We start from the raw sequence: 27,054 nt of genomic DNA, 5'->3' as shown, positions 1-27,054 counted from the left end.
AACGACGGACGGCTGAAGACTAATAGGCGGACAGGGGTTTGAGTGATTGACGAGGGTGATCAAGTGAAAAGAGAGGCTGGGGAAGAGGATTGTTTGGGAGTGCGACGATTGCCGGGACCTGATTCGAAGGGGAAATAGAAGATGAATCGTTTTACGACAGGGGTTTTGTTGTAGCAGAGACGATGGAAGCCCAACGTTTGTCTGTCGTGGTTTGATACTGGAGAGGTAAGGAGGCTGGTTCTGCGTGGCAACTGGCAACGCAACAACTTGGAGACCGCTAGTTGGAATATCCTGTTTTGATAGAGACGGAGGATGCTTATTCGATACTAAAGAGGAGTGGATGGGATGAGGATGGTCATCACATCACACACAGCAAATCACGCATCACAGACATGGAGCGTTACGATGAACTCGTCGGGCCTCGCTACTGTACATGTCTGCTCTGCATGTTTCCTGCACGTTTGGTGCATATCTCATTCTTCTCGTGCCCTTGGAAGATCGTCCATTGGCAGAGGAACCACGGGCATAGCGTGTTGAGCTAGGTGGGATCCCGGCGGGCCGGCGCTATTGGACAGCCCGCCTCGGCAGAGGTGCCAGAGACAACTCATCACCCCAAGGCACTAGCCTGAAAATGAAAATCTCAAGGGCCCAGCCGCTGAGCTGGGTGGATAGAATGTGATGACCAGAGTTCGAGGACAAGGCAAATCGATATATGTTGTCAACCGGAGTAAATTTGGTGTTGTTTAGAGCAATACACAGAAGAGTTTGCATCTTTGGTTGGAGAGATCCATGCTCACAATCGACAACACCTAAAACCTCTTAAGCTTCTTGGTTCCACTTGTGCTGACTCTAACAAGTACCTACCTCAGAGACATCAAGATCTTTTTCAATACACAACGAATTCACACATCATCGATAATTTTAAACCTCGCTCATTAAAGCTTTAACCTTTAGTGCGTCCAGTGAGTTTACCAACTACTCCATATCCCGTCAATATCGCAAAAAAACGGCCTGCCCGTTCTGCATCAACTCAATCCGTTTTCCCCAACCCCCAGACCCTTTACCCAACCTCCTCGATTCCCCTTGACACAACTGCACCTAAATTGAATGCCCTGCTCCTTTTTTCCCTAATCAGTCTAGATCACACCTTATACCCCTTCTCGATTTTCTGTTTCGGCTCTCTTCCGCTCCGTCTGACACTGACATCTGGCGGTTTTCAGTTCTCAGTTCCTTGTTAATTGCTAGGTCTGGTTGCTGCGGGCAACTTTGCTGGCCCATTCTTTTTTCTTAGCCCCCTCCGAGGCCCCAGGCGTCCCCCCGCCGAGCTGCCTGACCTTACCTTACGGGATCCACATCCCATGAGCCTTCACACCATCCTTTACAATCGACCACGCCGCACGTCGCATCCTCAACCCTTCCCCCAAATCTTTCTCCTTCTCGAATTCCCCACGGAACCTTGAGGCTTCTAAGGCCAGGTCAAATTCGAATCGAAGTCGAGTCGAGTCGCGTCGTGTCGGTTGTCGACGCTAGTAAGTAGGTATCGTTATCCACTGTCCAGTCTTTGGGTAGTTGGTAGACGTTCAAAGTTATTTCTTTTCTTTTAATCGGGTCGTTTGTTTGTAAGTCTCTCATCCTTCCCTTTCCCTTGACCGTTGCTTTACCCTTCTCCGCTTCATGAGTCGAGCGAGTCGCTTTCAACGCCGGTGGCGATTCGTTACTCCATATAATTGGCCTACACCGTTACTTCTCCTCCGTTGGGCACTCGGGTTTACTGACATGTCCTGCTAGACAATCTTTGTTGCGTCTTGATTCCGCATGTCTTGATATCAAACCATTAATCAACCAACCCCTCCTCTCCCATCGGTGTTTCTCTGCATCCGCTCCGGATCGCAGTCCTGGGAAGAAAGGGCCCCGAAACACCTCCACTTAAGAGCCTCACCAGATTTACGATGGGTGTATCTTCCAGAAAATCTCTTCCACTTCCCGCCCCTACCGAAACCGAGACTAATACCACCCCCACCGATCTCACAACAACGGTGGATGGGGTGAATCCCGGTGACGAGAAGTCCTCCTACTCCATTCCCGAAGACGGAACACCCGTCACCATTGCTACCCGTGGACACAAGGCTAGCAAATCTCAGACCTCATTGCTCATCGAGTACTTCGAAGGTGGCAAGTCAACTGTCGGTTCAACAGGCGAGCGACGTCCTAGTGTCCGTGTCCGCCTTACACCATCCAAGAGAGGCCGTTCCGATCACCATCTTCAAGTCACAGAAACAAAAGGCGCTCGCAACACCTCTGTGACTCGACGGATACCATTGGGAGATTCTGAATACTTTGACGGGGACGACGGCAACAGCATGAGCTCTTACGCTTCTGCTACCGAAGAGTCGAACGTCTCGAGAAATCCAATTGACATTGAGATTGATCGTAGTCACACTGGACGACGACGACGACCTGCCAGCCCATTGATCCCTTCGGAGACCTACAACGTCAACGCTTCGGACATCTCCGCCATCCCATCTGACAGCTTTCTCGACGGCGACGCCAAGGGCGACAGTCCATCTGCAACACGAGAGATGGTTGCAGCAGCTGGCGCCGGTGCACTTGCAGGTGCTGCAGTGGATGAGTTGAAGAACCGGAAGAGTCGAAACAGAGACAGGTCAAAGGTGTCGGAAACAAAGTCGTCGAGGGAAAAGTCGACAGCGGAAAGAAAGCGTCGACCAAAGAGTAGGACCAGCAGTGTTTCTGAGAGGACAGAGGAGCCTATTAAAGCCCATCGCCGTCGCTCTAGCAGAAGTCAACAGGAATCTAATGTGTCGGGACTTGACTCGAATGTCTCAGCTTCTCATTTGGCTCCCAGCCATCGCACCCACGCAACACATTCCTCACGCTCAGATGTCTCCAAATCATCGATCAACAACCCCAAGCTGCTCGAAACAGTTGAAGACGCCATTCGCCGCTTGATTCTGCCTGAGCTCAATGCTCTAAAGCGAGAGACCAGCAAGAGGGAGAGCCGACGCGATTCCTTTACTTCATCTGCCACATCAGTATCGAAGGATGAGTTAGCCCCCGACCGCCGGCGGTCGTCAGGTCAACGGAATGAGCCAAAGGATAGACGCAATAGAGAGGCTCGTCATGTCCTCGAAGCCAACTCTGATGTGAGCCATGATTCTATTGAAGATGACTATCAATACGATAATGAGAATGTTACACCCAAGCGAAGTGGTGGTGACATGCTCAAGGCTGCCGCAGCCGGTGCAGCAGCAGCTGGCATTGGCTCATCACTCCTCTCAGACAGCACACAAGGCGACCGAAAGCCGAGAGAAAGACGGCGTCGGAGAGCCGAGTCTGCTCATAGCCGTGGCCTGAGCCGTGACCATCACGCGGATCAGTTCGACGACGATCACGTGGTTCCTCAGCCACCCATGCCTCTCATGAGTGAAATCAACCCCTCAGAAATGACCAGGACTTCTATCCGATCTGCCGATACTGACAGACCTTATTCGGCTAGCGAGGAAATCACACCTGTTAAGAACATTCCTGGTGGATATGTCTCTGGAACCTCAACACCTACACCTTCAGCAACTCCCTCAAATCTCGAGACCACATTATCTACTCAGCACGCCAACGTATCTCATGGTGATTTGACTGCTTTACCGCGCGGTCAGAAGGACTACGTGGAAGAGTATGAACCAGACGAGTACGGCCAGAAGCATCCTCTCGAACGACAAGGTCAATATGAAGAGGATGACATTTCTGACAACGATTATCCTGAGGGTGGATATGATAACTCATATTTCGCTACCCAGGATGTCCCTCCTCCGTTAAAGTATGTTCCCTACCAGGCTGGTGCTCGAGGCCTCAGCCCCATTCCTAGTGTTTCTGGTTACACTGAGGGTGGCAGCGAGTATCACCCTCGTAACTCAAGGAGCATGCATTCTACAAGTGATGCTTACTATGAGCGATCTGGGGATCGTCGCAATAGTCGATCTACACCTTCTCTAAACTCCCTTCGAGAACGAGAAATGGACCAGATGTCACCTCAAAGTTCCGGTGTAGGTTACCGCAACACCACCTACACAGATGACAGCGAGCTGGATAAGGTCGCGTCTGGACAAGCTGTTCGTGGCGTTGGTGCCAACCCCAACCTGGTTCACCCTCCTATGGGACCCGAATCAGCAGTTGCTTCACTTGTTGAAGGCTCGATGCTCGATCAGTCTATGTTGAGCGGCTCCTACAGCGACTATCCTGGTCCTCGCGACTCAACTCTCTCTTACGATGACCAGTCAAGGACTTACAGCAGCCGTGGTGCAAGCCCCGACAAGAACTACATGGACGGTAGCGAGTTGGAACCCGAGAGGCATGCTACACCTAGTGCGAGATCTCATAACAAATCACAAGAGTTCACTGAGTATGACCTCGATGAGCATGGCCGAAAAGTGCCCCGTACAAGGTCACCCACGGCTTCAGAAGTCGCAATTGCGACTGGCGCTGTTGCAGCTCTCAAGGCGGCGCAGGGTAAGAAGCAGGCGGCTACCGAGGAGTCCGAGGAATACCAAGGCGCTGGCGTCTTCCGTAACAAGTCCTTCAAGGAGCGTACTTTGGAGGGCCATGAGCCTCGTAACACTCCTGCTCACAGCATCGACCGCCTTTCTTATGATGACTCACCCAAGATGACTGCAAGTGGCCTCCCCGACTTCAACAACCCCATGCCTGAGTTTGGCTACATTGACGACGATGTTCACACCAACCCCTCAGTTGTCCAAGAGCGTCTTGATGGCGAGCACCGCGATGATGCTTCTGAAGGCCGAGCAACTCCTATCCCCCGAAATGTTGCCGAGCAACACGCTGAGAGTGCTGCCAGCAGTCACGGACCTGGTGCCGCTCAGGTTGCCGGTGCTGCTGCATTGGGCGCGGCTGCTGGAATGGCTGCTGCCAACGCTCACAGCCGTGAACCCAGCCAGGACCAAGATGAGTGGCAGCGGACCTCCGACGACCGCAAGCGAGACACTCTTGTCACAAACCCATACGAGGACACCAGTCCTGTCGCCAACCCTGCCCTGAATGACAACCTTCTGGGAGCCCGGGATTTCGGAGCCCCTTACCACACCGGAAGTCCTGGTTTCGGCCCCAAGTATGACGAAGGCTATATGTCTAACGGCAATAACCGAACTCCCGATCTCCAGCCCAAGGGCAAGGCTCTTCAGCTGTCTCTGCCCGGATCTCCAAACGATGCTGGTCAGGATCCCTTCTACGCCCCCAAGGACGCTCGTCACCTTAGTGGCATGTCTCAAGGCATGGCATCGCCATTCTACGACGCAGCCACTGGCCAAGGAATTGACCGCATCGAGAACAAGGACATTGTTGCTCTGATGCAGCACCTCATGGTCCGAGATGCTCAGCGTAGTGCCCGCGACACGGAAATCGTTGCACTGCTGATGAACTCTGCTCTTGAGATGCGAACTTCTTTGAATGAGCTTAGAAACCTCGTCCAGGACACTAGTGACGATGTCATTTTCGCAGGTGTTGAGAACACCGAGAAGCTTCAGAAGGCAATCAATGGCCCTCGCCCCTACCCTGGAGCTCGATCGGTTCAGAGTATCTCCCAGGTTGACACTTTCAACGAGGCCGCTGCTAAGAAGAACCTATTCAAGCGAGCTTTCCAGGGCCTCAGCAACAAGGGTACCAGTGACTTCAAGCGCATTGAAGAAATCCTCATGCAGATTCTCGGCGAGGTTGACGAGCTCAAGGGACAGAGCACCGTCCCCCCTGTTTCCACCAGTGGTGGCCGTGGCCCCTCCTTCGACAACCTGCAGCCTGAGGGTCACTTCGAGCAAGATCGAGGCTATGAGCCTGAAGGCAACTCGACAATCACCCCCAGCCAGTCTGGACACTTCTCCCTCTCCCACTCCCGATCTCGTCTTGCCAACGAACGCAAGTTCTCTGATAACCGCATCAGCACTGTTGCTGAGCATGAGGATGAATACGAACACGCCCACCCTAGCCCGACTGGCGAGCGCAGCAACCCCAATATGCTGACACCAGAACGATCAGGCTTCCAGCGCGGAAGCTCTGTTCCTCTTGATACCCCCCCTCAACCGTCTGGTGTTTCTCAACCAATGAGCAACGAGAACACTCCGCGTACAACAGAGAAGCAAAAGAAGCACAAGTCCGGTCTTTCGGGCTGGTTCCCCAAAATTTCCAGGTGGTCTGGAACGACAGCCTCTAGCGCCGGCAAGGGCAAGAAGGAAGCCAAGTATGATGACTACCCTCCCTCGCGCTCAGGCTCTAGCCTAGGCGAGTACAACGATGGGGACTACAGTCATGCCCCGTATGCAGAGGACCAGCTACATACCGGATTCTCTCAGCAGGAGCTCGCGTCGGCGCCCAATGCCAGTGATGCAATGCCAGCGCCCCTCCGCCGCGAAATCAACCATACTCCAGGCAATGCACCTAAATATCAGGTTCACCGAAACTCACTGAACCTTCAACACCCTCAGCCCAGACAAGGCCAGACAGAGCGCTTCCGCAATGCTCTGGAGTTCTCTGCTCAAGAGTACAACGTCCCAATGACGCCTAGGTCAGCAGATTGGGGTGGTTCGGTTTCGAGCTTGAACCAGATGGCTCAGAACACCAACCGATACAGCCAGGCATCATCGACAGGTGCTCCTCAGGACCCTGCCTATTGGACTACATCTCCAACTGGCCCCCCTCGACCTCCCAAGGAGCCCATCGAGCCTACCGGTAGCCCCTCAGCTCTGTCCCCCCCAAGGGGCAGCCGCATCTCCAAGCTGGCCAAGGGTAGCCCCGCCCCCCACCCCAGTGATGAAAGCGGATATGCTACTATGAGTGGCACTCATGTCAGCCACCTTACAAGCAGCCCCAAGCCTGAGAACCGTAACCTCAATGCTGCCTTGGGTGTTCCTACTCGACGACCTAGTGGGCCACGGGCTATGACCCCCAAGAGCCCCGAGGATGAAGCTCGCCGACGCAAGCGAGGTAAGTTGCATCTGATCCGTATCTGATAGTCATGTCGCTAACCTTCAAAATAGATACTTTCGGCAGTGTTGCATCTCATAACACGGATGACACAGAGACCTTTTAGAAAGAGGATCACCGTGATAGCCGTCCATTACCGGGATGCTGATCGATATCTTATCAAAGAATGATATAGTGCTTTGCTTTTCTTGACATCATTCTTCACCCTACTCCTGTAGGTTCTGGATGGTGGTCAACTGTATGAACTTTTTATGGACATGAAACGGCCTTCAAGCGGATGACTTTGCTATTAGCGAAAAAGGCAGCTATAGACCGAAGGGGTGGCTAGCTGAAACAGCGGCGAGATGAAGGGCTTAATAAAGAACGAACAACCAAACAATCAAGCAAGCAAAAAAGGATATCAGGTGTTGAAAAATACCAAAAAAAAAAAAAAAGAAAGGGGAAAAAAGCTGGAGGAAAGGAACATATTTGCATACAGGGGCTTTTGCTTCAATTCTTGACGACGACATGACATGGCTTTCTTACTGCAGAGCGATACGTCAATGGTTTGATTTGCGAGCAATGATTTTAACTCGGATTGGATATTATGAGCGGAAAGGGGATGGATGCTATGATAGGATAGCACAAGCACAAGTGGATGAACATGATGTGCGTGGACATATTTCAAGTTAGATAGTTGGTGTTTTTAGTTGTTTGGCTTTGTGAGTGTGAGATAGATACCATACCACCCATATCGGTTGTAATTGGGAACGGAAGGAATGCAATTGATATGAATCCGAAAGGATACCACCACAATATTAGTTTTCTATGGACGTCAAATAATCACTTCTCAAGTCAACGTTGTAGAATGGATTCAACATAGTCTAGGCCTTCACTAATAAGTTAGTGTTTGGGGTATTCTCAGTAGAGGTTTTAGCGTATGGGTACGGCCCCAGAGTATCCGGGGAAAGGCTTCATAGTCCGGAGACTAACTACCAACTAAAGGTCCCCTTGAACTAAAGCCTTCCAGCTACGCTCGTCGCTCCGACTTCGGTGAAGAAGTATCAGTGCAAAAGCCCCCAGGTTCGGCGAATAACGATCTTCAAAAAGTTGTATGCGTCAGCATTCGACTTCTGAATCGGGGACTCTGACATCTCTTTAATCTGAATGTTTCCATATCTACGAGACTTTATTATCTTATCTTTCTCTAATATCTTTTTGGCCCGAACTGAAGCTTCGTGATTACATCGCTGAGCTGGAGCACCAGTTCTTTCAAAAGTGCTGTTCACTACCTTGAAACGATTTATGACGAATAGACTCTTGAGAGCCAAATTACATACACAATGGCTGCAGACGTGCAAGGGAAGAACATGTTGAACGAGACAGAACCTATCAAGATAAAGGTAAAGAAGACAAATAACGTCAGTGGTGGAAGCGGTGCACATGATTACAAAGGCTTTGTAGCGGGTGTCTTCAGCGGCATCGCCAAGCTCTCAGGTGTGTTTCTTATCATGCCGGCTGGAGATGCAAATACTGACTGACTTTTTACAGTTGGTCATCCGTTTGATACTATTAAAGTCCGTCTACAAACGACAGACCCAAGTCGCTTCAGTGGCCCTTTGCAATGCGTCACACAGACTATTCGCAATGAGGGCTTTCGTGGGCTCTACAAGGGCGCAACGCCGCCTTTGGTTGGATGGATGTTCATGGACTCGGTCATGTTGGGTTCGCTCACCGTCTATCGCCGTCTTCTCTCAGAACATGTCTTCAACGTTGAACCAGTAGGAACCGACGTTACGGCATCTTCACCAGGGACAGCACCAAAGGGTCACACAGCGCTACCTAGTTTCGGCCATGGTATTGCGGGAATAATGGCTGGCTCAACGGTGAGCTTCATCGCCGCACCAGTCGAGCACGTCAAAGCACGATTGCAGATTCAGTACGCAGCGCAAAAAGCCGACAGACTATACGCCGGGCCGATTGATTGTCTGCGCAAGATCTACCGATATCATGGTATCAAGGGCGTATATCATGGCCTCTCAGCGACCCTTCTCTTTAGAGGATTCTTCTTCTGCTGGTGGGGTAGCTACGATATCTTATCTCGACAACTACGCGAGAAGACAAACCTCAGCGCACCGGCAGTGAATTTCTGGGCGGGCGGCCTCAGTGCGCAGGTGTTTTGGCTGACTAGTTATCCGAGTGATGTAGTCAAGCAGCGTATCATGACAGATCCGCTGGGAGGTGGACTCAACGATGGAGTCAGGAGATTTCCTCGTTGGAAGGATGCAGCGGTTGCTGTGTATAGGGAGGGAGGTTGGAAGGGATACTGGAGAGGGTTTGTTCCATGTTTTCTGAGGGCGTTTCCGGCGAATGCCATGGCGTTGGTTGCTTTTGAGGGTGTCATGAGATCGTTGCCATGAGGAGGCACAGACATAATGATATAATAGCATGAAACATACCCTTGGCCGCTTATAAGAAGCGACAGCATCATCAAGTTAATTCATGAATCCGACGTCTACAAGTCACTGAGATTGGGTAGAGAAGATATGAACACCACAAAGAGTGCCACATAAAATGGCTGGGTCTATTGGCCGAGTCCTTAAAACTTTTTGTTATCCCCTGTCCCAATTCACCAATCCATTCCTGCGCCGTTGCAATGCAATTTGATTCGTTTACTCGTCGTCCTCGTCAGCCTCGTCGTTAACGACGTTGAAGAACTTGAGCTCGTAGACACCTCGGGAGGTAGAAACGACGCGGAGCCAGTCACGGAGCTGCTGCTTCTTGAGGAACTTCTTGGTCCTGCTCACAGTTAGTATGTTGTTGATGCATATCCCTGTGCTTCATCGAGCGAAGCCAAGACGTAAAAACACGTACAGGTACTTGAGGTAACGACCAGAGAGCTCGTTGTGGGCGGTGATCTCGATCTTGCCCTCGCCGGACTGCTTGACAACAACGTTGTCGCCAAGGTTGTTGGTGCGGCCCTCAACCTTGATGCGGTCCTGGAGGAACTTCTCGAAGGCAGAGACGTCGAAGATCTTGTCGCTGGCAGGCTGAGAAGCATCGATGATGTACTGGTAGGATTAGTTAGCGATGGTGTTCCTCGTGGAGTGTGTCGGGTGAAATCGTCGTCGCAATCGTCGTCTTGGAGTCGATTTCGGGTTGGGTATCGCGTACCTTCTTGGTCTGCTTCTGGGCCTTGCCCGACTTCTTCTGTTGAAAAATGACCTTAGCCTACTGCATTCTTTTACGGCTCCTCTCCTCTATACGGGAGAGGGCCTAACAGCATAGCGATGTCATGTACGTACTGCCTGAGGAGCCATTGCGAATGGAATGGATTTGTGTGTCTGAAAAGGGACTGTGGTGTTTTTGTCGCAAAGAAGTCTAATCCTGCGCTTGAAGGGGGAGAAAGAAACAAGGTAAAAGTTGAGGCGCCTGTAAGGTATATTCTGTGGGTTCAATTAGGGCTCTGGACGGATTATTTTTTGTGCGGGGTGGAACAAAAGGTCACGTGACCGTCATGGACATATGCCATTGAGTTTCACGACATCAACTACCTCCCTAGAGTTGGTGGCTTCATTGATTGGAATTGCGGCAGTGAATAAACATTTGCATTCGGACTGATTTGAATTAAGCTGGGAGGCTCAAAGCTTGTATCTTAACTGCCCGACCGCATAATGCCTACTCATCATGCGTAGTCTATGACCCAACTATCTATACTTATAGTTTTATCATGACGTTTATACTTCTTAGACGGAGAACTTGCGAGATCTTGAAGAAGCACTCGCAGAAATGGTTGATATGATCTTTATGTGATGGGTTCAAATCAGTCAAAAGCTGAGACAAGATACCTAGGTCTTAACCATGCAAAGACTATGATTGGCTGTGTAACTCTATGGTGAGACTAGACTATCCAACTCTTGTCAACCACCATCAAGTCCCCTTTCAAACAAATCCAAATTCATGACAGTTACATGAACACCCCTTCTCCCCACCATCACTGACTCTCTGTTCAGTTGATCTTCTGGTTTTTTTCATGAAGAATAGGATCGAGCTTCTTCTGGAACTTTTCAAGAAGCATGTAGCGATAGCCCATGTAAAGATGGCTCAATCGCTTGCGCTGCTCCTTTTCGTCCCCTTCCTTATGCTGCGCCGCCATCTGAGTATCCTCCGGATACTGATCGTCCTTGAGGATCGGGTCGAGGTCCTTGCGAATAGCCTCGACGAGCATGCCACGGTATTGCATGTAGAGCTCTGAAAGACGCTTCAACTGCCCAGCCTCGTCACCATCAGCAAGCATCGGGATTTTGTTTTCCTCCTCCTCCTCCTCCTCCTCCTCCTCCTCCTCCTTCTTCTCTTCTTCTTCTCCTTTTCCTTCCACTTTATTCTCTTTACCCTCTTCTTGCTTCTCCCCGTCCTTGTCTTTGGCTTGTTGCTTTCCTTCAACTTCCTCAACTTCCTCTTCTGGACCATAATTTTGCTTGCAGCCCTTCTTGTCGTCGCACTTGTAGACCTTGTACTCCTTTGTGATCACGTAGATGGGATTTCCCCCCTTCTCAATGGGTGAGTGGTGACCTTTGTCTCCGAGTTTCTCCTCGATTTGGTCTCCAATTTTCCCATAGAGTTTGTCTTCGTACTTCTCAAGGGCGGCTTTGTCAGTATCCTCTTGTTTGACAGCATCGGTCTTGTTGTCTTCCTTATCGTGCTTGTGTGTCTTGCCATTTTCGTGCTTCTTTTCGTCTTTATCCTTATCCTTCTCGTTTTTGTCCTCCTTCTGCTTATGCTTGTCATGCTCTTCGGTGTTTTTGGATTCCGAACGCTTCTTAGGGTTGTGGCTCGAAGCATGTTTCCCAAAATCTTCTTTGCGAAGGATCTCCTCATGGCTCAGGCCCTGTACCTCTCTCGCCGCCTTCTCCCTCTGCGCCCTCTCAAGCTCCTTCTTGGCGTCATCCAACCATTTTTGTTGTATGCGTGCGTAACTATGAGCTCGATTGTGCACCGAATAGACATGTTTCAAAACGAGCCTCTTCCCCTCAAGGGCTTTCCGTGCCTCCTCGAGTCTATTTTCCATTTCCTTCAACTTGATCATTGCCCTTTGAAAATCTGTGGCGTTGTGGTGTAACACTCTTTCCCATCTATGTGCCGTTTTCCACAGCCTCTCGCACCGTCTCTCGAGGTATAGCACTTCCTTCTCTTTGTCTTTAAGAAGCAACTCCTTATCTTCCTCTTCTTTGTGACGACGGAGCAGCTTGGGCTTTTCAATCGTGTTAACCTCACGATCGCTGAGATCCAAATCATGGTCAGATGTGTCTGCTTCACGATCAGAAGGATCGGCGTGGTGGTGATGAGGGCCTTCAGTGGTGAAGGCCGGGGCGGCTGCAGCGGTTGAAGCTGGTCTGGTTGTCGTAATGGTTGTGGTGGTTGTTGTTGCGCGTGGGTTTACAGCCGAAGAAGCCGCTGAAACAGAAGCGCTGCCACTCTCGACGTCACCAGAAGAGGGAGTAACGCTAGTGGTAAGGGTAGAAGTTGCAGTGACTACAGCTATTGGTGTTGATGTTGATCCGGAGGTGACTGGTCCGGCTGAGGCTGTCGAGGTAGCAAGAGCTTCGTTGTCAGAGGAGCTTGTACCAGACACAGTAACGGTACTGGTGGTAGAGGCTACTACTCCAGGAGGGACGGTTCCTCCACCAGGATAGATGGTGGGCAATTCAGCGAGTACGCTGTTCAGCCTGGTAGAAGCAGATGACCATGACCTTCGGAAGCTGATGTAGCTCTTCAGGCGACAGGGAACTGCCGCTGATGGCCCAGCCAAGCCCACTAGGAAAATGAGATCAAGACGCATCTTGAAGACAAAAATTGATCTGACAAGTTGAGTTGCTGACTTGGTGGGTGTATCTTGTGCAAGGCCAGAGCCAGCGACAAGGCCAGGCGCATATTATATAGACCCAAAGGGAATTCATTTTTGGACAAGATCTGACAGAGAGTTTTTGGATCAAAGCCTCTTTTGCAGAGTGTCTGGAACACTCTGCCAATAATACCATTCCTCAGTGTTAATACCGGCATGGTGATCCCCTCACTCAACTGATGAGGGGTATAGTCGAACCACTTAAACATCTGCCAAACAAGCCCAATCCCAACAATTCCCTGATTACATCGCCAATAAAGCCACGGAATAACCATATCAAGTCCACCCGGCTAGCCCGGCCATATCGCAGCCAAGTTCCCCTCAATTCCATAAAGTCATTTAAGAAGAGGCAGCAGAAACAGCACCCCGATGACGAGCACATTTATAAAACGAATCGTAAATTGTCGTCAATCTATATGGCAGTTATGGCGTGAGAAAACATGTCTGTCGTGATTCCAGAGAAAGCATATCATCATAACAACAAATCCAACCCCCCCCCCCCCCCCCCCCCAATCGTCACATATACATATATACGTAAAGAATATCATCAAAATACAAAACCGAAGTTAAGACAATCTGTCCTTTCTCTCGTTCTTGGCTGCTTAAGACTTGCTAAACAGCTTTTTGAACGCACCTTTGATGCCCGATGGCTTCTTATCTTCCTCCTTCAATTGCGCTCTGCGTCGTTCTTCGTGTCGTGCTTTGCGTCGAGAGTCCTCTGTGTCCATCCTGACGTGTTTGGTAGGTCGAGGCTCTTGTTCTCTGTCTCTGTCTCTGTCTCTATCTCTGTCTCTATCTCTGTCTCTCGTCTTACTCTTCTCCCTGTTTCTCTCCCGTTCCCTGTCTCTGTCTCGAGTAGATTCAGGGGCAGGCTCCTCACGTGGGCGGCGCGAGGATCGAGGACGTGGTTCATCGGTAGACGGGCGAGCGCGTCTATGACGTGTCGAAGACCGTTTAGGTGAGTCCTCCAGCGGGACCTCTCTCGTTCGTTCCCTGACAGGTTCAGCGATCACGGGCTCCTCATGTGGTGGTGTGGTATTGCCCAAGACACCTTCTGAGTTCTTAACAGCAAAGAACTTCTTTTCAGGCACAGGAGCAGGGGGGATGGACTCCTCTCGAGGACGTTCCCTGGGTTCTTCATATCGAGGTCTCTCAGAGTGACTATGCCGACGCGAGCGGCGATGTCGTCGATCCGGCTCGGGTTCAGGCTGAGGCTCAGGTTCAGGTTCTGGTTCACGGACAGGCTCTTTGCCCTTGCTCTCCCTTTCCTCTCGATATCCCGAGGGTTCACGCCTTCCGCCAGCTTCTTCTCGTGCTCGCCGTTCTGCTCTTTCTGCTTTTCGTTTGTCATGGGCAGCTTGTTCCTCAGGGGTTCGACGTTTGTGACCAGAGCTTCCAGAACTATTGTCGGCAGAAAAGCCACTATCTCGTCGCGGTGTTCTGGGTGGCGTGCCTGGGGGGCCCGATTCGACCGTGTCGGATCGATGGCGTCGATAAGGATGAGTACCAGATGATCGCCGCCTGCGCTCTCGGCCCTCATCTTCCTGGGGAGGGGCACGTGAAGCTGGTTCTTCAGCCCTCCTAGATTCGCGTGGTCGGGAGTCCTCGTCTCGGCGATACCCTCTGCTTCTTGGCTCTTCGGGAGCGCGAGAGCTCCTGAGCTTAGCTTCAGCCTCACCACGTGAGTCACGAGCTTGCGTTTCGTCTTCTTCACGATGGCGACGATATCGAGACTCGCCCTCGCGGTGAGACAGTCGGCGGTGGCGGCCCTCGTCTTCCTCCCGAGACCGATGAGCTCGCCTCTCGTCATCGCCGCGATACCTGCGCTCTCTGTCCTCCTCACCACGGCTTCCGCTGGAGCGGTTCGAGTGATGGGAATGTCGGCGCCTACGAGGTCTATCTCTGTCTCTATCGTTTCGCGACGAGTCAGATTCTCTGCTCCTGTCGTCTGCAAACAAGTCAGCATTAGACTTGTGAAGTTCTTCGATCTCATCATCAAAGCTCCTCGGGGAAGGAGAAACAGCTGGAAAATTGTAATCATTGGGCTCTGCATCCATCCGATGCTCCAGATTAGGAAGCCCCCCGTTTCTGTAGGAGTTGAAAGGCGAGGGGCTGCCAGGAGGACTGAGGGCCTCTGCAGTAGCATATATGACCACGGCGGCGGCCAGCGTATCCTCAGCACGTCGGATTGATGTCTTTCGTGTGCGTCGTAAGGTGCGGGCTCGCTGTAGGTCAATCATATCTGCATCTGGAATCACGATGCCAGGGCTCGGCGATCGCTGTACTTCGACCTCAACAGTCGAGTCAGCTGAGGGGGTAGCTCGATATGCAGCATCTCTAAGCCCCTCATCAATTGTAACTGCTGGGTGCCTGAGATCGTGCCTCACATGGCCCTTGGACGACTCGCCTTCGGCCTGGAAAGAACGAGGTCTGGGGGCTATCTCACTCCGCACGGCCGTCGCTGAAGGATCGCCCTGCATCTCCAAGGATCGATGCCCTAGCGGTGGGCGAACTGGCACCTTGGCCGGTTCGCTTTCAGCACGAGGAGGCTGGGGCCGTTGAATAGGCTTGGCGTCCACTGGTCGGCTCGCGGCAGGGATGAAGATGGGATCCTTGGTGTAAACTTCTGTCACGGGACGAACCCTGAGCGATCTTCGTGGCCGCTGCTGTTGTGTCAGGAACGTCCGAGGTGGCTCAGCGCGGGAGAGGCGTGTTGATCGTGAGGTAGAGCTAGACCTCTTTGGACTCTCTGGTATACTAGCAACTGCTTTGCCTTTATCGCGCGAAGGGATATCAACAACCTTGACAGCCATGTGTTCAGGTCGGACGAGTTCTAGAGGTTTCACCTCGGCGGCTTGCACGGGCTTTGGCTCCGAACCTTGAGTGTCATCCGTGTCAGGAGTCTTGACTTCGTGCAACATGTGATCAGACAAGTCTTGATGGAAGCCCTCCACTAATGGCAAACGTTGGTCTCGAAGGCCAACGAACGTGGTACGGTCATAGGACGACTCATCTCCAACCCCCCTCATTCCCTCTGATGAAGTTGCATAACTAAGAGCCGATGGCGCTTCAGACTCGGCACCGTGCACTGGTCGATCGTCCTCAGGTTCACTCTCGGGCCACTCAGGGATTTCAGAAGTGGTTCTTTGAATCGAGATATTTTCAATCTCACGAGGCGGCATTACCTCAGAATCAGTACCGTCCACCCTAGCATTTTTGGCTTGACTTGATTCTCCTTTAGACATTGGCTGTTCCACTGCTTCAAGCTGGTGTGGTGCAGAAATTCTGTCGATGCCGATGGGGGAGATTTCTCTCGAGGCAGGGAGGTCATCGTCGCTCTCATCATCGGTCACAGCTGTCGCTGTCATCTTTCGATCCACTTCGTCATCTGTGGAACTGGCGATAGATCTGCTTTCGGTTTGGAGTCCATTGTCAGAAGCGGCTGGCAGCTCGACATCCAACACACTTTCCAAGGATTCGTGTTTATCCTGAGGTCCACGATCCTGAACTGTACTAGGAGCTTCCACCATCTTCTCGGAGTCAAGATAACCGTGGTTTGGCTGAACAACAGATACGGCAGCAGCAGGTATTCCGGCATGTTCCGATTCATCGCCAGTAGCAAAATATGAATCGTCTTTGCTAGGAACTATCTGTGGTAAGGACGATGGTTCAGTTTTAGCTTCGTTCTCCGCCCCTTCAGCCTCGGATTCACTGTCGGCATCAAAGTGGCCGAGCGGTCTATGCGGGACTGGGGCGTTATCAAGCTGCTCCTCATCCACAGACTCAGGCAACGGAGACCTAGAAAGATTGATGGATGATTTGGCTTCAGACGAGGCTTCACCCTGGGCTAGCGCCGGAATGGTAGTCCCAGGCTCCGGGTTCGGAAGACTATGACGTGGAGAGTTGGGCTGGGACTGATCAGAAGAAACTACCTTTTTTTGAATATCTGTAGCCACCGACAGTGCTGAAGCAGAATCAGACAGGTTGAGCTCCTCAAATTGATCTATTGCGCGATCTGGAGTGTCTTGGGGTTGCTCATCAACGACTGCCAGGTTTAGTTCTATACGTTCAAGTGGACCGGACGGTTCCTCATCATTAGAAGGCGAGCCACGCGGAGCATCAGTGGTTTGCAACATAGAGCTTGCTTCCAGTTCTGGCGAGTTGGCCTTATAGATGATATGAGTTTGGTCTACATCAGACTCGTCATCATCATCATCATTCTCGTCCTCGTCCTCGTCTTCATCACCAGGAACAAGGGCATGGGTTCCCACATGTGAGTCTTCCCTAGGACCATCTTGAGCTCTCAAGCTCAGCGAGTCGTGCTCTGAGTCGGAATCGTTTTCATCAGAATCAGAAACATCCTCCTTGATGATAGTTGATGAAATTATGACTGGTGGGCTTGGATGTCTTTCGATAACAGATTCATTCAATTTCCGAACCGAGTCACTCGGCATACTGATACCAGTTGCTGGCTGAGGTTCAGCTTCAGAGCCGGCTTCAGAATGCTCATCCTCTGAGTCATCCTCGGAACCAGAGTCATCATGATCACTGATCTCCTCGGCAGCATCTTCCAGTTTGAATGATTCCGAGTGCACCACAGCAACCGGCTCGTCTACCCCGGGAGAAATAGGCTCTGCCTGAACTTGTTGATTCTGGTGACCTTCAAGCGAGATTGCCTGGTCGATTGATGGGGGTCCGGAGGCAACACTCTGTCGATCGAGGCTACTAGCATCATCATCTGAATCGTCGTCTGAAGCTATGGCTTTTTGAGAGATACCAACAGGTTCAGCGTCTGTGGAAGCAGATGGCTGATCTCCGGATCCAGACCAGATTCCAATAACTTCATCTGGTGAACTGGCGCGTGAGATGGCATCAGATTCTTCAAGCTCGCCAAGGGGTGTCTCTTCCGTCGAACCGCGTTTGCTGGACTGGGTGGCGTCGTCCAAGATTTTGGCATTTTCTTGAGCTTCAGTGGGCTTGGCTACCTCTGACGGCCCTAATTCTTGGACGTGACTTGGAGCTGCAAGTTCTTGCATGTGCTCGTCCAGTGTCGAAACATCATTATCAACCGATTCAGCCTCTGAATGGTCTGATTCTTCTTCCTCTCGCGCTTCTGGCTCTGCACGCCTCATAGCTGGGTCTTGGGTCAATTCTCGCGACGTTTGCAACACGTTGTCAAAGTCGGTTTCGAGAATTTTGGGCTCATAAGAGGTGGGTTCTGGCGTGGGGATGGGTTGTAACAGCCCTGGAGATGATTTATCGGTTTCTGCTTCGACGCGGCTGGCACAGTCCTGACTCTCGAGAGGCTGCTGCTGGAGCTCATCGGCGGCGGTGTGTGAGTGCACAGAAGTTTCTGAATCCTCATCAGAGGTTATCGAAGCTGCCGGGGATGAAGATGTGCTGCGTGCAACTATGGATGGCAAGTCTGGCTCCATTCTCCTAGATTTCTCATTTTCATCATGAGCGTCCTGGGCTGGCTTTGAGTGTGATTCTTCGCCATACGTCTCGCTCTCAGTCCCAGGTTGCTGAGGCTGGGGCTCGGCAATCGTAGTTGGGTCTTGGAGGCCAATATTTACAGGTACTTCAGTAGCAATTTCCTTGACGACGCCCCGTGATTGGTCTGCAAGGCCCTGTTTGTGTGGAGCATCTGGTGTGGAGATTTTAGTGCTGTCATGGGCTTCGGTGGCTGGGGGACTCGCGGCCAGACTGGTATCATCGGTAGCGTCCAGGTCCATAGGCGTAGACAGAGGCGTCAGACCTGGTTGAGGTACATGTCCTGAGATCGACTTCTCTTGGACATCATCTAGAATCTCGGCCTTCGATTCTAGGGGTGCGGAGTAATCTTCCGCTGCTGCAGTGCTCGTTTTTTCGCCCGAGCTAGGCTCTTGTAACCCTGGCATCGTGGTTTCTGTAACAGTTTGGTTACTCTGATCGCCCAATGCTACAGCCACTGGTAGCTGGCTCGGGTGGTGAGTGATTGTTTCGAGTGCTGTATTCTCCTCGCTGGGTGGAATTCCTTGATGGTCCTGGGTATCGTCTGAATGTAACTCCAAAACGCCGTTGTCCACCTCTTCATTCAACTCTGTGAAAACTCCCAAGTGTTGTGCAAAATCAATAGGGGTATCGTGTAATGAACCATGTTCCTCACCTTTTTTAGCCTGTCTCTTGTTACCTGGAATTGGCCCAAGGGTGTCTTTGCTTTCTTCATCTTCCTTAGCCTTGGCCTCTTCCTCAGCTGTGTCCTTGACTGGTTGGCCGTCCTTCTTTTCTGCTTCAGCAGGAGGCACATCAATAGGCTCATCTAGCGACTTGGCCGTGGTGTCTTCAGTTCCTGTGGCCGCTTCTTCAGTAGGCCTAGCTTCCTCCTCTGGTGCAAGAGGCTCATGTGTTTCCGGTTTCGTCTCGTCCTCAGAGATCTTGAGGTCGTCAGCTGGCTTGCCATCGGTAGAAACTGCATCCCCGGTTGCTGCAGGCATCTGTTCTTGGGCCGATATCTCTTCCGGTACAGCTGTATCCTCTGGCGTTGGGAGCTCTTCGGCAGTTCCAGCAGCCACGGCAATCTGGTTGGTTTCTTCCTGTGCATCTGCGGGTGGTGCCTGCTTGGGCTCGTCTTCAGCTGCGGGTGCGGGTGCGGGTGCGGGTGCTTCTTCTGCTGTTTTGCCATCTTGGTTAGGCTTTTCCTCAGAGGCTGAAGGGTCTTCAAGTTGCTTGTCTTCGACGGGTGTAGCCTCTTCCTCTGGTTTGCTGTCAGCGGTTTCAGAGCCTTTCTCTGGCTCATCTTGAGCTGCCAGTGCTTCCTCGGCCGGTTGATCTTCAGGTGCTGCTTTCTCGTCGGCCGGCTTGATCTCTGCCTCTGCCTCCGCTTCCGCCTCTGTCTTACTCTCCTGGGAAGGTAATTCTGTAACTGGTTCAGCTTCTTGAGATTCACCACCGGCAGTAAGCTCCTCCGCTGGTGTCTCTTTAGCGGGCTCTTCTTCCTTGGGTTCATCGCCGGTAGGTATTTCTGGAGTCAACTTGTTATCGGAGGGACCAGTTTGTTCTTCCGAATTATCATCTGTGGCTTCATTGTCGATTGCTCCGGGGGCTTCCACTGGTTTGTCGTCAGTAGTAAGGTTATCTACAACTGACTCCTTTCCAGCAGGGTTGGTTTCCTCCTTGGCTCCGTCTTCAGCCTCCGGAGCGCTAGTGCCTGGTTCCTCTTCAGAGGTCTGGGCAATTGCATCCGTCGCCGCTCCCGCAGGTTTGTCATCAGGTGCCTCATTTGGTAGATTAGTTGCAGTATCTGAGGACTTTTCCATGTCATTGGGATCAACAACAGCTTCGGATGCCTCCTCTGGATGTTCTCCCTGAATTGTTGCGTCTTTCTCCACTCCAACCGGCTCAAGCGCCTCGGCCGCTGCTGCAGTTTCCGCTTGCTTCTCGTCAGAAGTTTCAGCGGCCCTCTCTGTTTCGTGGCCGTTTGCAAGTGTTCTTTCAATTGGTTCTTCTTCAAGGGTTCTGTCTTCTACTTCTTCTGGTTTGCTTGGCACAGTCTCATCTGTTGTTCCTGTCTCACCAGCTGCAGGTATGGCCTCCTTAGGATCGTTCTCGGAGGTACTGGTATTATCAGCTGCCTGTTGTGCAGGCTGTGGCGCATCCCGTTCTTTGTCGTTCGAGGCAGATTCATCTTGGTCTGTGTTGCTAACAGAGTGCGTCGATTTATTCTCCATCTTCTCGTTTGAAATTGATGTCTCTTCAACCGGGTCGGTCTTCTCTTCAGTAACCGTTTTATCGGATGCTGATGGCTCCTCCTCGGGGGTTGAGGTACTTTCGTCCGCTGTTTTGTCGTCCTCTGTTGGGATTGCTGGTTCTTGGTTTTCCTCGTCGTTTGCATCGGGTGTACTTTCGCTGTTGCCCTCTGCTTCTTTGGTAGCTTCAGTGTCACTTGTTGATATATCTTGTGTGACTTCTTCGGTATCTTCCTTTGGAGTAACCTCTACCTCGGGGCTCCGACTTTCGCCATCCTCAATGTTGACTTCAGCCTTCGCCTCATCAAAAGTAGATACGCTAGGAGTGCTAGAATCCTTATGATCCTCCTCGGAGTCTCTCTTGGCGCCGATGGTTTCGTTTGGTGTCTCTAACTCGGGATCTTTATCGGCAGTAGGCTCAGAAACATCAGCAGCACCAAGCTCGAGAGCAGGTATATTAGAAGTATCTCCCTCGTGGGTGTTTAGTTCTTCTGACTCTTCTCCTGGAGACTCTGCATTGGCCTCGAGTGCTCCAGTCGTTTCATCCGCTGTCTTTGGCGCCTTCTCAGCGACTGGATCGGACAATTCGTCTCCTTCAGCATCATCTGTTGATTTCTCTGCTGGCAGTGGTTCAATCGCATCATCAGTGGGAGTTTCCAGTTCATCGACTTCCTTTGTGGATATTTCTGGAGTAGGAAGCTCATCCTTTGGCTCCGTGGCTAGAGGTCCAGTAACTTCTCCTTCTATCACCACTGGCTTATCCTTCTCGACTGGTGCTGGTTCTTGTACGACAGTTTCAACTATCAAGTCACTGTTTGTATCCGTACCATCCTCAGGTGGCTGTGTTGTCACTGTGGGAGGGGTGTCACTGTTGTCTGCTTCCTTAGACGTAGCTTCAGGCTCGCTCTTCTCCGCTAGGCTGTCGCTTTTCGCCCCTGTAGCCGCATCTTCAGGCTCAGCGTCCTTTACTGCAGCATCTGTATCGGGACTGACGGTTGGTTCGGGTTCTGCAGCCTCTTTGGGAGTCTCTGTAGTAGTATCAGGTTGTTCGTCCTCCTTTTCCGATGGCTTCGACGACTCTTCCTGGGTCTCCTCGATCTCGCTAGTCTTTAACTCAGTTGTGTCTAATTGCCTGCCTGGGATGTCATCACTTGAGCTTCCACATTCCGGTGTCACTTCAGCTTGTTCCGTTTTGAGATCAGCAGCAGTTGGTTCACCGCTCTCTGGTTTGTCAGAGGTATCGTCTTGGGAAGCTTCGGCTGGGGTGATTTCGGCAATAGGCACAGTTTCAAGCTTCGATTCGTCAACAATCGAAGTATGTTCGGTCGGTTCCCGCTCCTTGTTCTCTGGGTCTGAAGCGTCTGCTTCCTTGTTGCTGGGGTCGTCTGCAGGTATGTCCTTGATCGGCTCAGCATCAGTTTCGGCTTTTTGTGGTTCCTCCTTTGCAGGGGCATCTTCAGCTCCAGACGAGATCATGGAGCCGTGTTCTACATCGCTACCAGCTTTCCCGGTCATATCAATAGCCTCCTCGCTCTCTTCTGTAGGTTCCATCGTGGTTCCTGGGAGAGCGCCACTTGTAGTTGTAACGACAGTTGCCTCAGTCTCAGTGGTTGCTTCCTTTCCAGAATCTGCCGGCTTCACAACCTCAGATTCAATACAGCCTTCTGCCTCCATAGTTTCATGATTGGCCTCTGGATCATCGACAGGGCTAGGCTCATCGGCTAGTGATTCCTGTGGAAAAGCTTTGGGTTCAGCCACATTCTCAGAAGGAATTTCGTGGGGTTCGGTGGGAGATTCAGCTTCAGGTTTACTGGCAGCTTCAGGCTCAGAAACAGAGTCGACCGCAGGTTCTGTAGCAGAGTCAGGCTTTACGCCCTCTTCAGCCGCAGGCTCAGTCGACGACTCGACTTCTGGCTCGACAGAATTAGCTTTGGCAGCAGCAGACTCAACAGCAGGCTCAGGCTGAGGTGTTGCGACGCCGCTTTTCCCGCCTTTCTTCTTTTTTTTCTTCTTATTCTTCTTTGCAGTGGTAGCAGTTGTGTCCTCAACAGCTGTTGCGTCTTCTGTCGGCCTTGTTTCCTCAGAGGCCTCTTCTTTGGATATTTCCTCCTTGGGCGCTTCATCCTTAGTGGTTTCTGCTCCTAGCCCAAGTACTTCAGCTGGTTTGGCATCAACCACCTGTTCCTCTTCACTGGGCTTATCTTCTGGTGCTAGAGTTTCCTTGTCGTTCGATGAGCCAATTTCCGTCTCAGGAGGTGAAGGAGCATTGCCGCCATCTGGCTTCTCGGCCTCTTCAGGAGGTGACTCGTTGCCGCCAGAAGGTTCCCCCGTAGCAACAGGAACAGCCGGAACTTCGGTTTCGACAGGCTTAATATCAACATCAATAGCTTCTGTTACGTCGGTGCCTTCCTTTTCGCCAGTTACTGTTTCCTCTGGCTCGTTCGGCTCCTTGACTTCGGCAGGCACTTTGTTATCTCCAGCGTCCTCTGTCGATAGTGTTTCCTCGGGAAAAGACTGGTCCTTCTCGCTCGCAACAGCCTTGCTCTCCACTTCGGCTGTTGAGTCTTCAGCTGGTGTCTCTTTTGCGGCAGCATCAAGTCCTGCCTCCACGGCGCTTGTGTCTACTGATGCTAAGTCATCTTCTGATTCGGCTGGCTTGGTTGCTGCAGCTGCAGCTTCATCCCCCGCAGAATTATCAGATTCTAAGGCTGCTTCGGGAGTAGTAGCTTCGTTCCCCTCTGCGGCTTTATCATCAATGGAATCGCCCATTGCTTTGGAAGTTTCGCCCACTTCGGGAGTCATACTGCCCTCGTCAACTTTGGCAGCCTCAGGAGCAGCCTCAGCAGCAGCAGCCTCAGCAGCAGCAGCCTCTTCCGTGGACAGTGCAGGAATAGGTTTTGGATCTGGTCCCTCCTCTTCTGCCGAAGCTTTCCCTGAGTGATCTAGCTCAGAATCTGATGGCGGATTCGGGGGTGAAGATGATGTCTCCTTTGCAGGCTGGGGCTCATCCTCAGGTTCTAAGGCTTTGTCCTCTGCTAGAATTTCACTTGCAGGCTTTGCTTCAGGCTTCGGGTCTCCTCCAGTTGTCAGTTCTTTGCCAGGTGCCAGTTCTTCGGAAGAGGAAGGTGTGTCTTCCGTAGGACTGCGTTCTCCTTCGGGATCCGCGACTTTTCCTTCTGCCGGGCTCTTGTCAGTGTCCTTTGGGTTCTCCTCAGGAATTACTTCTTCTCCTGGGGTCTCTTCCGTGAGCTTTGGTTCTTCGGCTGAGCCTTCAACTACAAGGTTCGCTTCCTCTATTGAAGAAGCTTCTTCTGCAGACTTCAGTTCTTCTGTCGAGGTTTCCTCTGTAGGTTTTGGCTCCTCCACTGGAGCTTCATCTGTATGATTCACTCCCTCTGTTGGGGAAGAACCTTCTGCAGGCTTCGTTTCTTCTGCCGAGGCTTTCTCTATGGGCGTTGACTCATTGACTGGAGTCTCTTCTGTAGGACTTGAATCCTCCGCTGGAGCTTCATCTTCAGCCTTCAGTTCTTCTGTTGGTGCAACCTCTCCTGCAGTCTTCACATCCTCTGAAGGCTTAGGCTCCTCTCCAGAGTTCGCTCCTCCAACCAGTGTCGCCTCTTCTGGAGGGGGAGGCGTCGCATCCGCAAGTTTGGAATCAATGCCAATTTCAGCGTCGCTGTTCTTCTCGGCCGGATCAGCTGTCACACTTCTCTCCCCTTCTTCATCCTCTATGGCTTTTGGTGAATCGGGTGTTTTGTCCTTGGAATTATTCGCATCTTTCGATGAAGAATGTGAGTGTTTGGACTTGTGATGATGAGACTTCTCGGCTTTTGCAGCTGCCTTCTTCTTCTCCTCTTTCTCCTTCTTTTCCTTCTCTTTCTTTTCCTTCTCCTTCTTCTTCTTCTTCTGACTTTTGTTTAGAGGTTTTGCTTCGGCGGCAGCTGTAAGCTTGTCATCTCCATCATCATCATCATCATCATCATCCTTCCCCGGTGCCCTGGATGTTTCTGGCTCAATTGAGTTTTCATCCTTAGCTGGAGACTCTTCACCAGCAGGAGCTTCCTCTGCTTCAGGTACCCCGTCTTTGGAAGGCGTTTCCTCAGTCGCCGGAAAATCTTCCCTAGAGGCATCCGTTGTAGAGGGCTCTTCTGTAGCCTCTTCTATTGGTGTGGTCTCTTCGAGAGCTTCTTCTGGAGCAGGTGCATCTTCCTTGGCAGATACTTCGTCGGCCGTTGGAGTATCATCCTTTGGTGCCTCAATCGCAGGGTCTTCTGATGCAGAGGTTTCGACTGCGGACTTCTCACACGAAGTGCCTTCTTCGCTTGCCGGTTCATCCTTTGGCGCGTCGTCTGCGGGGTCTTCTGGAGCTTCCTCTTTGACAGGTGTTTCATCAGCCTCAGCGGCCGGTGCATCAGTCGAAGGGGGGTCTTCCTTTTGGGATGCCTCCTCAAGGGATGTTTGTTCCTTGGGTGTCTCCTTGCCGTCAGTGTCCTTGGGGGCTTCCTCTACCTCTTCCTCCTCCCTCTTCGACGCCATCTCTTTTGATGCTGTCTCTGGCTCAGCGACCTTTTCTTCCACAGCTGGTGAGTCTTCGTTATTAGCCTTGTCCTGTGTTCCGGCCAATCCAGGTTCTTCAGTCTCCTCCTTTACTTCCTCCTCTACCTTCCCCGCCTCCTTGCTCTCCTCGGCAGTTGGAGGTGGGAGAACTGGCACAGGAGGAGGAACTGGAAGAGGCTTTGAGTCCTTTTCCTTCTTTTTGCTCTTCTTGCTCTTCTTCTTGGCGGATGTTGTGGCTGCTGGGGATTCATCATCTGCTGGAGCTGGGGCTGGGGCTGCTGGGGGGTCTGGTGCTGGAGGCGGCACAAAAGCAGCTTCTGCGGCTGCAGCCGCCTTCTCTCTTTGCTTTTTTAACTTCTTTTTGTCTTTCTTTGAAAGTGGCTGTGATGGTGTAGGTGCTGTGGGCACTCTCATTAGTGATTGTTGTGTGTATCCGCCTGTAAGTAACTCAGTACAAAGGGTGATGGAAGAAAACCATTAGCATTAAACCCAACTCACCTTCATGTTCATCCTTTCCAGGATCATCCTCCGCATCTGAAAATTCGGGTCTGGAGTATTGGACATTTGAGAAATCGGAGAACTGTACATGCCCCCAATCAATTTGTGTCCTACTACCAGGGTAATAGTCGTAGCCGTAGCCGTAACTCATACTTTCTCTACCTTGTCCGCAGCTGACATTACGAAAAAATCTCAATGATAAAAATCTGGGGAGCAACTCTATTATCTTGCTTCTTGCAGCACGCCAGTCAGGCAATCGGGTAGCTGCAGTAGGGCCACCAAGTATTAGGTCTCTCGAGGCCCTGAAGTCGTTAAGCCTCCTACCTACCTAGGAAGTAAATGGGTGGACAAATGGGGGTGGATAGTCTAGTCGTTGGGTCGGGGTATCATGCGGCGCACTGCAGGGCGCGACAGCTCAGCAAAAAATATGGCAAATACGTCTATTGGACGGCACCAGAAAACAGAAGGGTTGTGAGCTCAGTGACTTTGATTTGCGAAATGCAAGCCTCGGATCATAACGGGCGAACGGGTGGGAGGTCCGGAGAGGTCATTCACGAGAGGTATTCTTGAGGCGAGCGATGGATGGGTCCATTTCCCTCAAGACAGGACTGTTGGAGAAAAAAGCATGCAGGCCTGACAAAGCCCAGTCTGATTGCCCAGTCCCCTGCTTGTGATGGGCCACAGGCGCCCAAACACCAAGGATTACAGCGAGTGCTGCATCGTGCCCATGCGCAATTGGCCCATGCAGAGCCAACGTTGGCTGGCGCCACGTCGCTGGGGCGGTTGGGTTCCATGGATGGATGTATGTATCAGTACAGTAAGGCGAGCCTAACGGGGCGGGCCATCAGAGGACTCGACGAGGTTGAACAATGATGCATTGATTTGATTTATCTGGCCAAGTGTCGATGAGGCCTATCACGGCCCAATAATACCCAGGCCCGGATAGCAGAATCAGTACGGACCTGCATGGACGGGCCGCTGCCAGCATGACAATCAAGCAACCCCGAGTCAAGCAGCACGAGTGACAGGCAATCATGATGCGATGCGTACCAGGCAGGCAAGATTGCAATTGGGCAACAAGTAGAAGACCAGCTTTGTGCAATACCGGTCGGCTTGCTTGGTAACATGGTGGATATCAGAGCCTTCAGAGGTAGAGGAGGGCCGTCGTCGTCCACCGCCAGCTGCAAAGACATCTGGACTGGCTTCGATATCGAAGGTTGTCCGGACCCGCCATCCCCACGCCAAAGGCCGCTCCTAGCAGGCGGATCCCGGTACGGGCCTCACCAGGACGTCCCGGATGGAGGACGGCATCTCAAAACCTTGGATGACTTGGCAGGTCGATCGATGGTGGATGGCTGCAACTGAGCGGTTTAGTTGCTCCAGATGTGC

The 27,054-nt window shown here is 51.7% G+C and overlaps 5 protein-coding genes across 5 annotated transcripts; 2 read left to right on the top strand and 3 right to left on the bottom strand.

Annotated features, from left to right (window-relative positions):
* Positions 1–1,949: 1,949 nt before the first annotated feature.
* BKA55DRAFT_538088 (uncharacterized protein) lies at positions 1,950–7,108 on the top strand (the record flags this gene model as incomplete). Its single annotated transcript, XM_046189998.1, has 2 exons — positions 1,950–7,002; positions 7,056–7,108. The coding sequence occupies 2 exons, from the start codon at positions 1,950–1,952 to the stop codon at positions 7,106–7,108; spliced, it is 5,106 nt and encodes a 1,701-aa protein (XP_046051274.1).
* Positions 7,109–8,324: 1,216 nt separating this feature from the next.
* On the top strand, positions 8,325–9,401 carry BKA55DRAFT_508421 (mitochondrial carrier domain-containing protein; the record flags this gene model as incomplete). Its single annotated transcript, XM_046187428.1, has 2 exons — positions 8,325–8,478; positions 8,533–9,401. The coding sequence occupies 2 exons, from the start codon at positions 8,325–8,327 to the stop codon at positions 9,399–9,401; spliced, it is 1,023 nt and encodes a 340-aa protein (XP_046051273.1).
* Positions 9,402–9,653: 252 nt separating this feature from the next.
* Positions 9,654–10,301, bottom strand: BKA55DRAFT_592943 (60S ribosomal protein L22; the record flags this gene model as incomplete). Its single annotated transcript, XM_046195471.1, has 3 exons — positions 9,654–9,780; positions 9,856–10,052; positions 10,287–10,301. The coding sequence occupies 3 exons, from the start codon at positions 10,299–10,301 to the stop codon at positions 9,654–9,656; spliced, it is 339 nt and encodes a 112-aa protein (XP_046051272.1).
* A 689-nt stretch (positions 10,302–10,990) lies between these two features.
* Positions 10,991–12,820, bottom strand: BKA55DRAFT_688708 (uncharacterized protein; the record flags this gene model as incomplete). The annotated part of the gene is made up of 1 exon (XM_046199257.1): positions 10,991–12,820. One exon carries the CDS (start codon positions 12,818–12,820, stop codon positions 10,991–10,993), a length of 1,830 nt encoding a protein of 609 aa, XP_046051271.1.
* A 475-nt stretch (positions 12,821–13,295) lies between these two features.
* BKA55DRAFT_592941 (uncharacterized protein) lies at positions 13,296–25,816 on the bottom strand (the record flags this gene model as incomplete). The annotated part of the gene is made up of 77 exons (XM_046195470.1): positions 13,296–13,327; positions 13,518–13,848; positions 13,882–13,902; positions 13,933–14,091; positions 14,125–14,464; positions 14,504–14,770; positions 14,807–15,108; positions 15,142–15,297; positions 15,337–15,363; positions 15,397–15,495; positions 15,526–15,535; positions 15,566–15,818; positions 15,849–17,205; positions 17,242–17,273; positions 17,340–17,439; positions 17,479–17,495; positions 17,544–17,621; positions 17,661–17,691; positions 17,725–17,811; positions 17,869–17,922; positions 17,953–18,000; positions 18,055–18,149; positions 18,180–18,195; positions 18,229–18,322; positions 18,386–18,420; positions 18,460–18,530; positions 18,579–18,589; positions 18,629–18,776; positions 18,810–18,909; positions 18,952–18,974; positions 19,032–19,101; positions 19,132–19,299; positions 19,336–19,730; positions 19,764–19,781; positions 19,812–19,856; positions 19,914–20,065; positions 20,174–20,229; positions 20,260–20,325; positions 20,392–20,441; positions 20,481–20,508; positions 20,569–20,660; positions 20,691–20,732; positions 20,766–20,840; positions 20,877–20,968; positions 21,005–21,011; positions 21,048–21,051; positions 21,107–21,140; positions 21,194–21,315; positions 21,346–21,392; positions 21,438–21,516; positions 21,580–21,689; positions 21,762–21,791; positions 21,828–21,831; positions 21,895–22,070; positions 22,110–22,148; positions 22,185–22,238; positions 22,269–22,352; positions 22,422–22,485; positions 22,519–22,734; positions 22,765–22,769; positions 22,803–22,914; positions 22,948–23,130; positions 23,161–23,346; positions 23,401–23,413; positions 23,492–23,627; positions 23,658–23,796; positions 23,833–23,859; positions 23,890–23,987; positions 24,021–24,056; positions 24,099–24,174; positions 24,217–24,230; positions 24,318–24,485; positions 24,522–24,651; positions 24,688–24,783; positions 24,832–24,878; positions 24,915–25,604; positions 25,666–25,816. 77 exons carry the CDS (start codon positions 25,814–25,816, stop codon positions 13,296–13,298), a joined length of 9,120 nt encoding a protein of 3,039 aa, XP_046051270.1.
* Positions 25,817–27,054: the final 1,238 nt, after the last annotated feature.

The sequence above is a fragment of the Fusarium redolens genome, assembly GCF_020744475.1.
Source record: "Fusarium redolens strain MPI-CAGE-AT-0023 chromosome Unknown BKA55scaffold_6, whole genome shotgun sequence".
Lineage (NCBI taxonomy): Eukaryota > Fungi > Ascomycota > Sordariomycetes > Hypocreales > Nectriaceae > Fusarium > Fusarium redolens.
The sequence above is the reverse complement of the archived record's forward strand: the minus strand, read 5'-3'. Positions and strand labels throughout refer to the sequence as shown.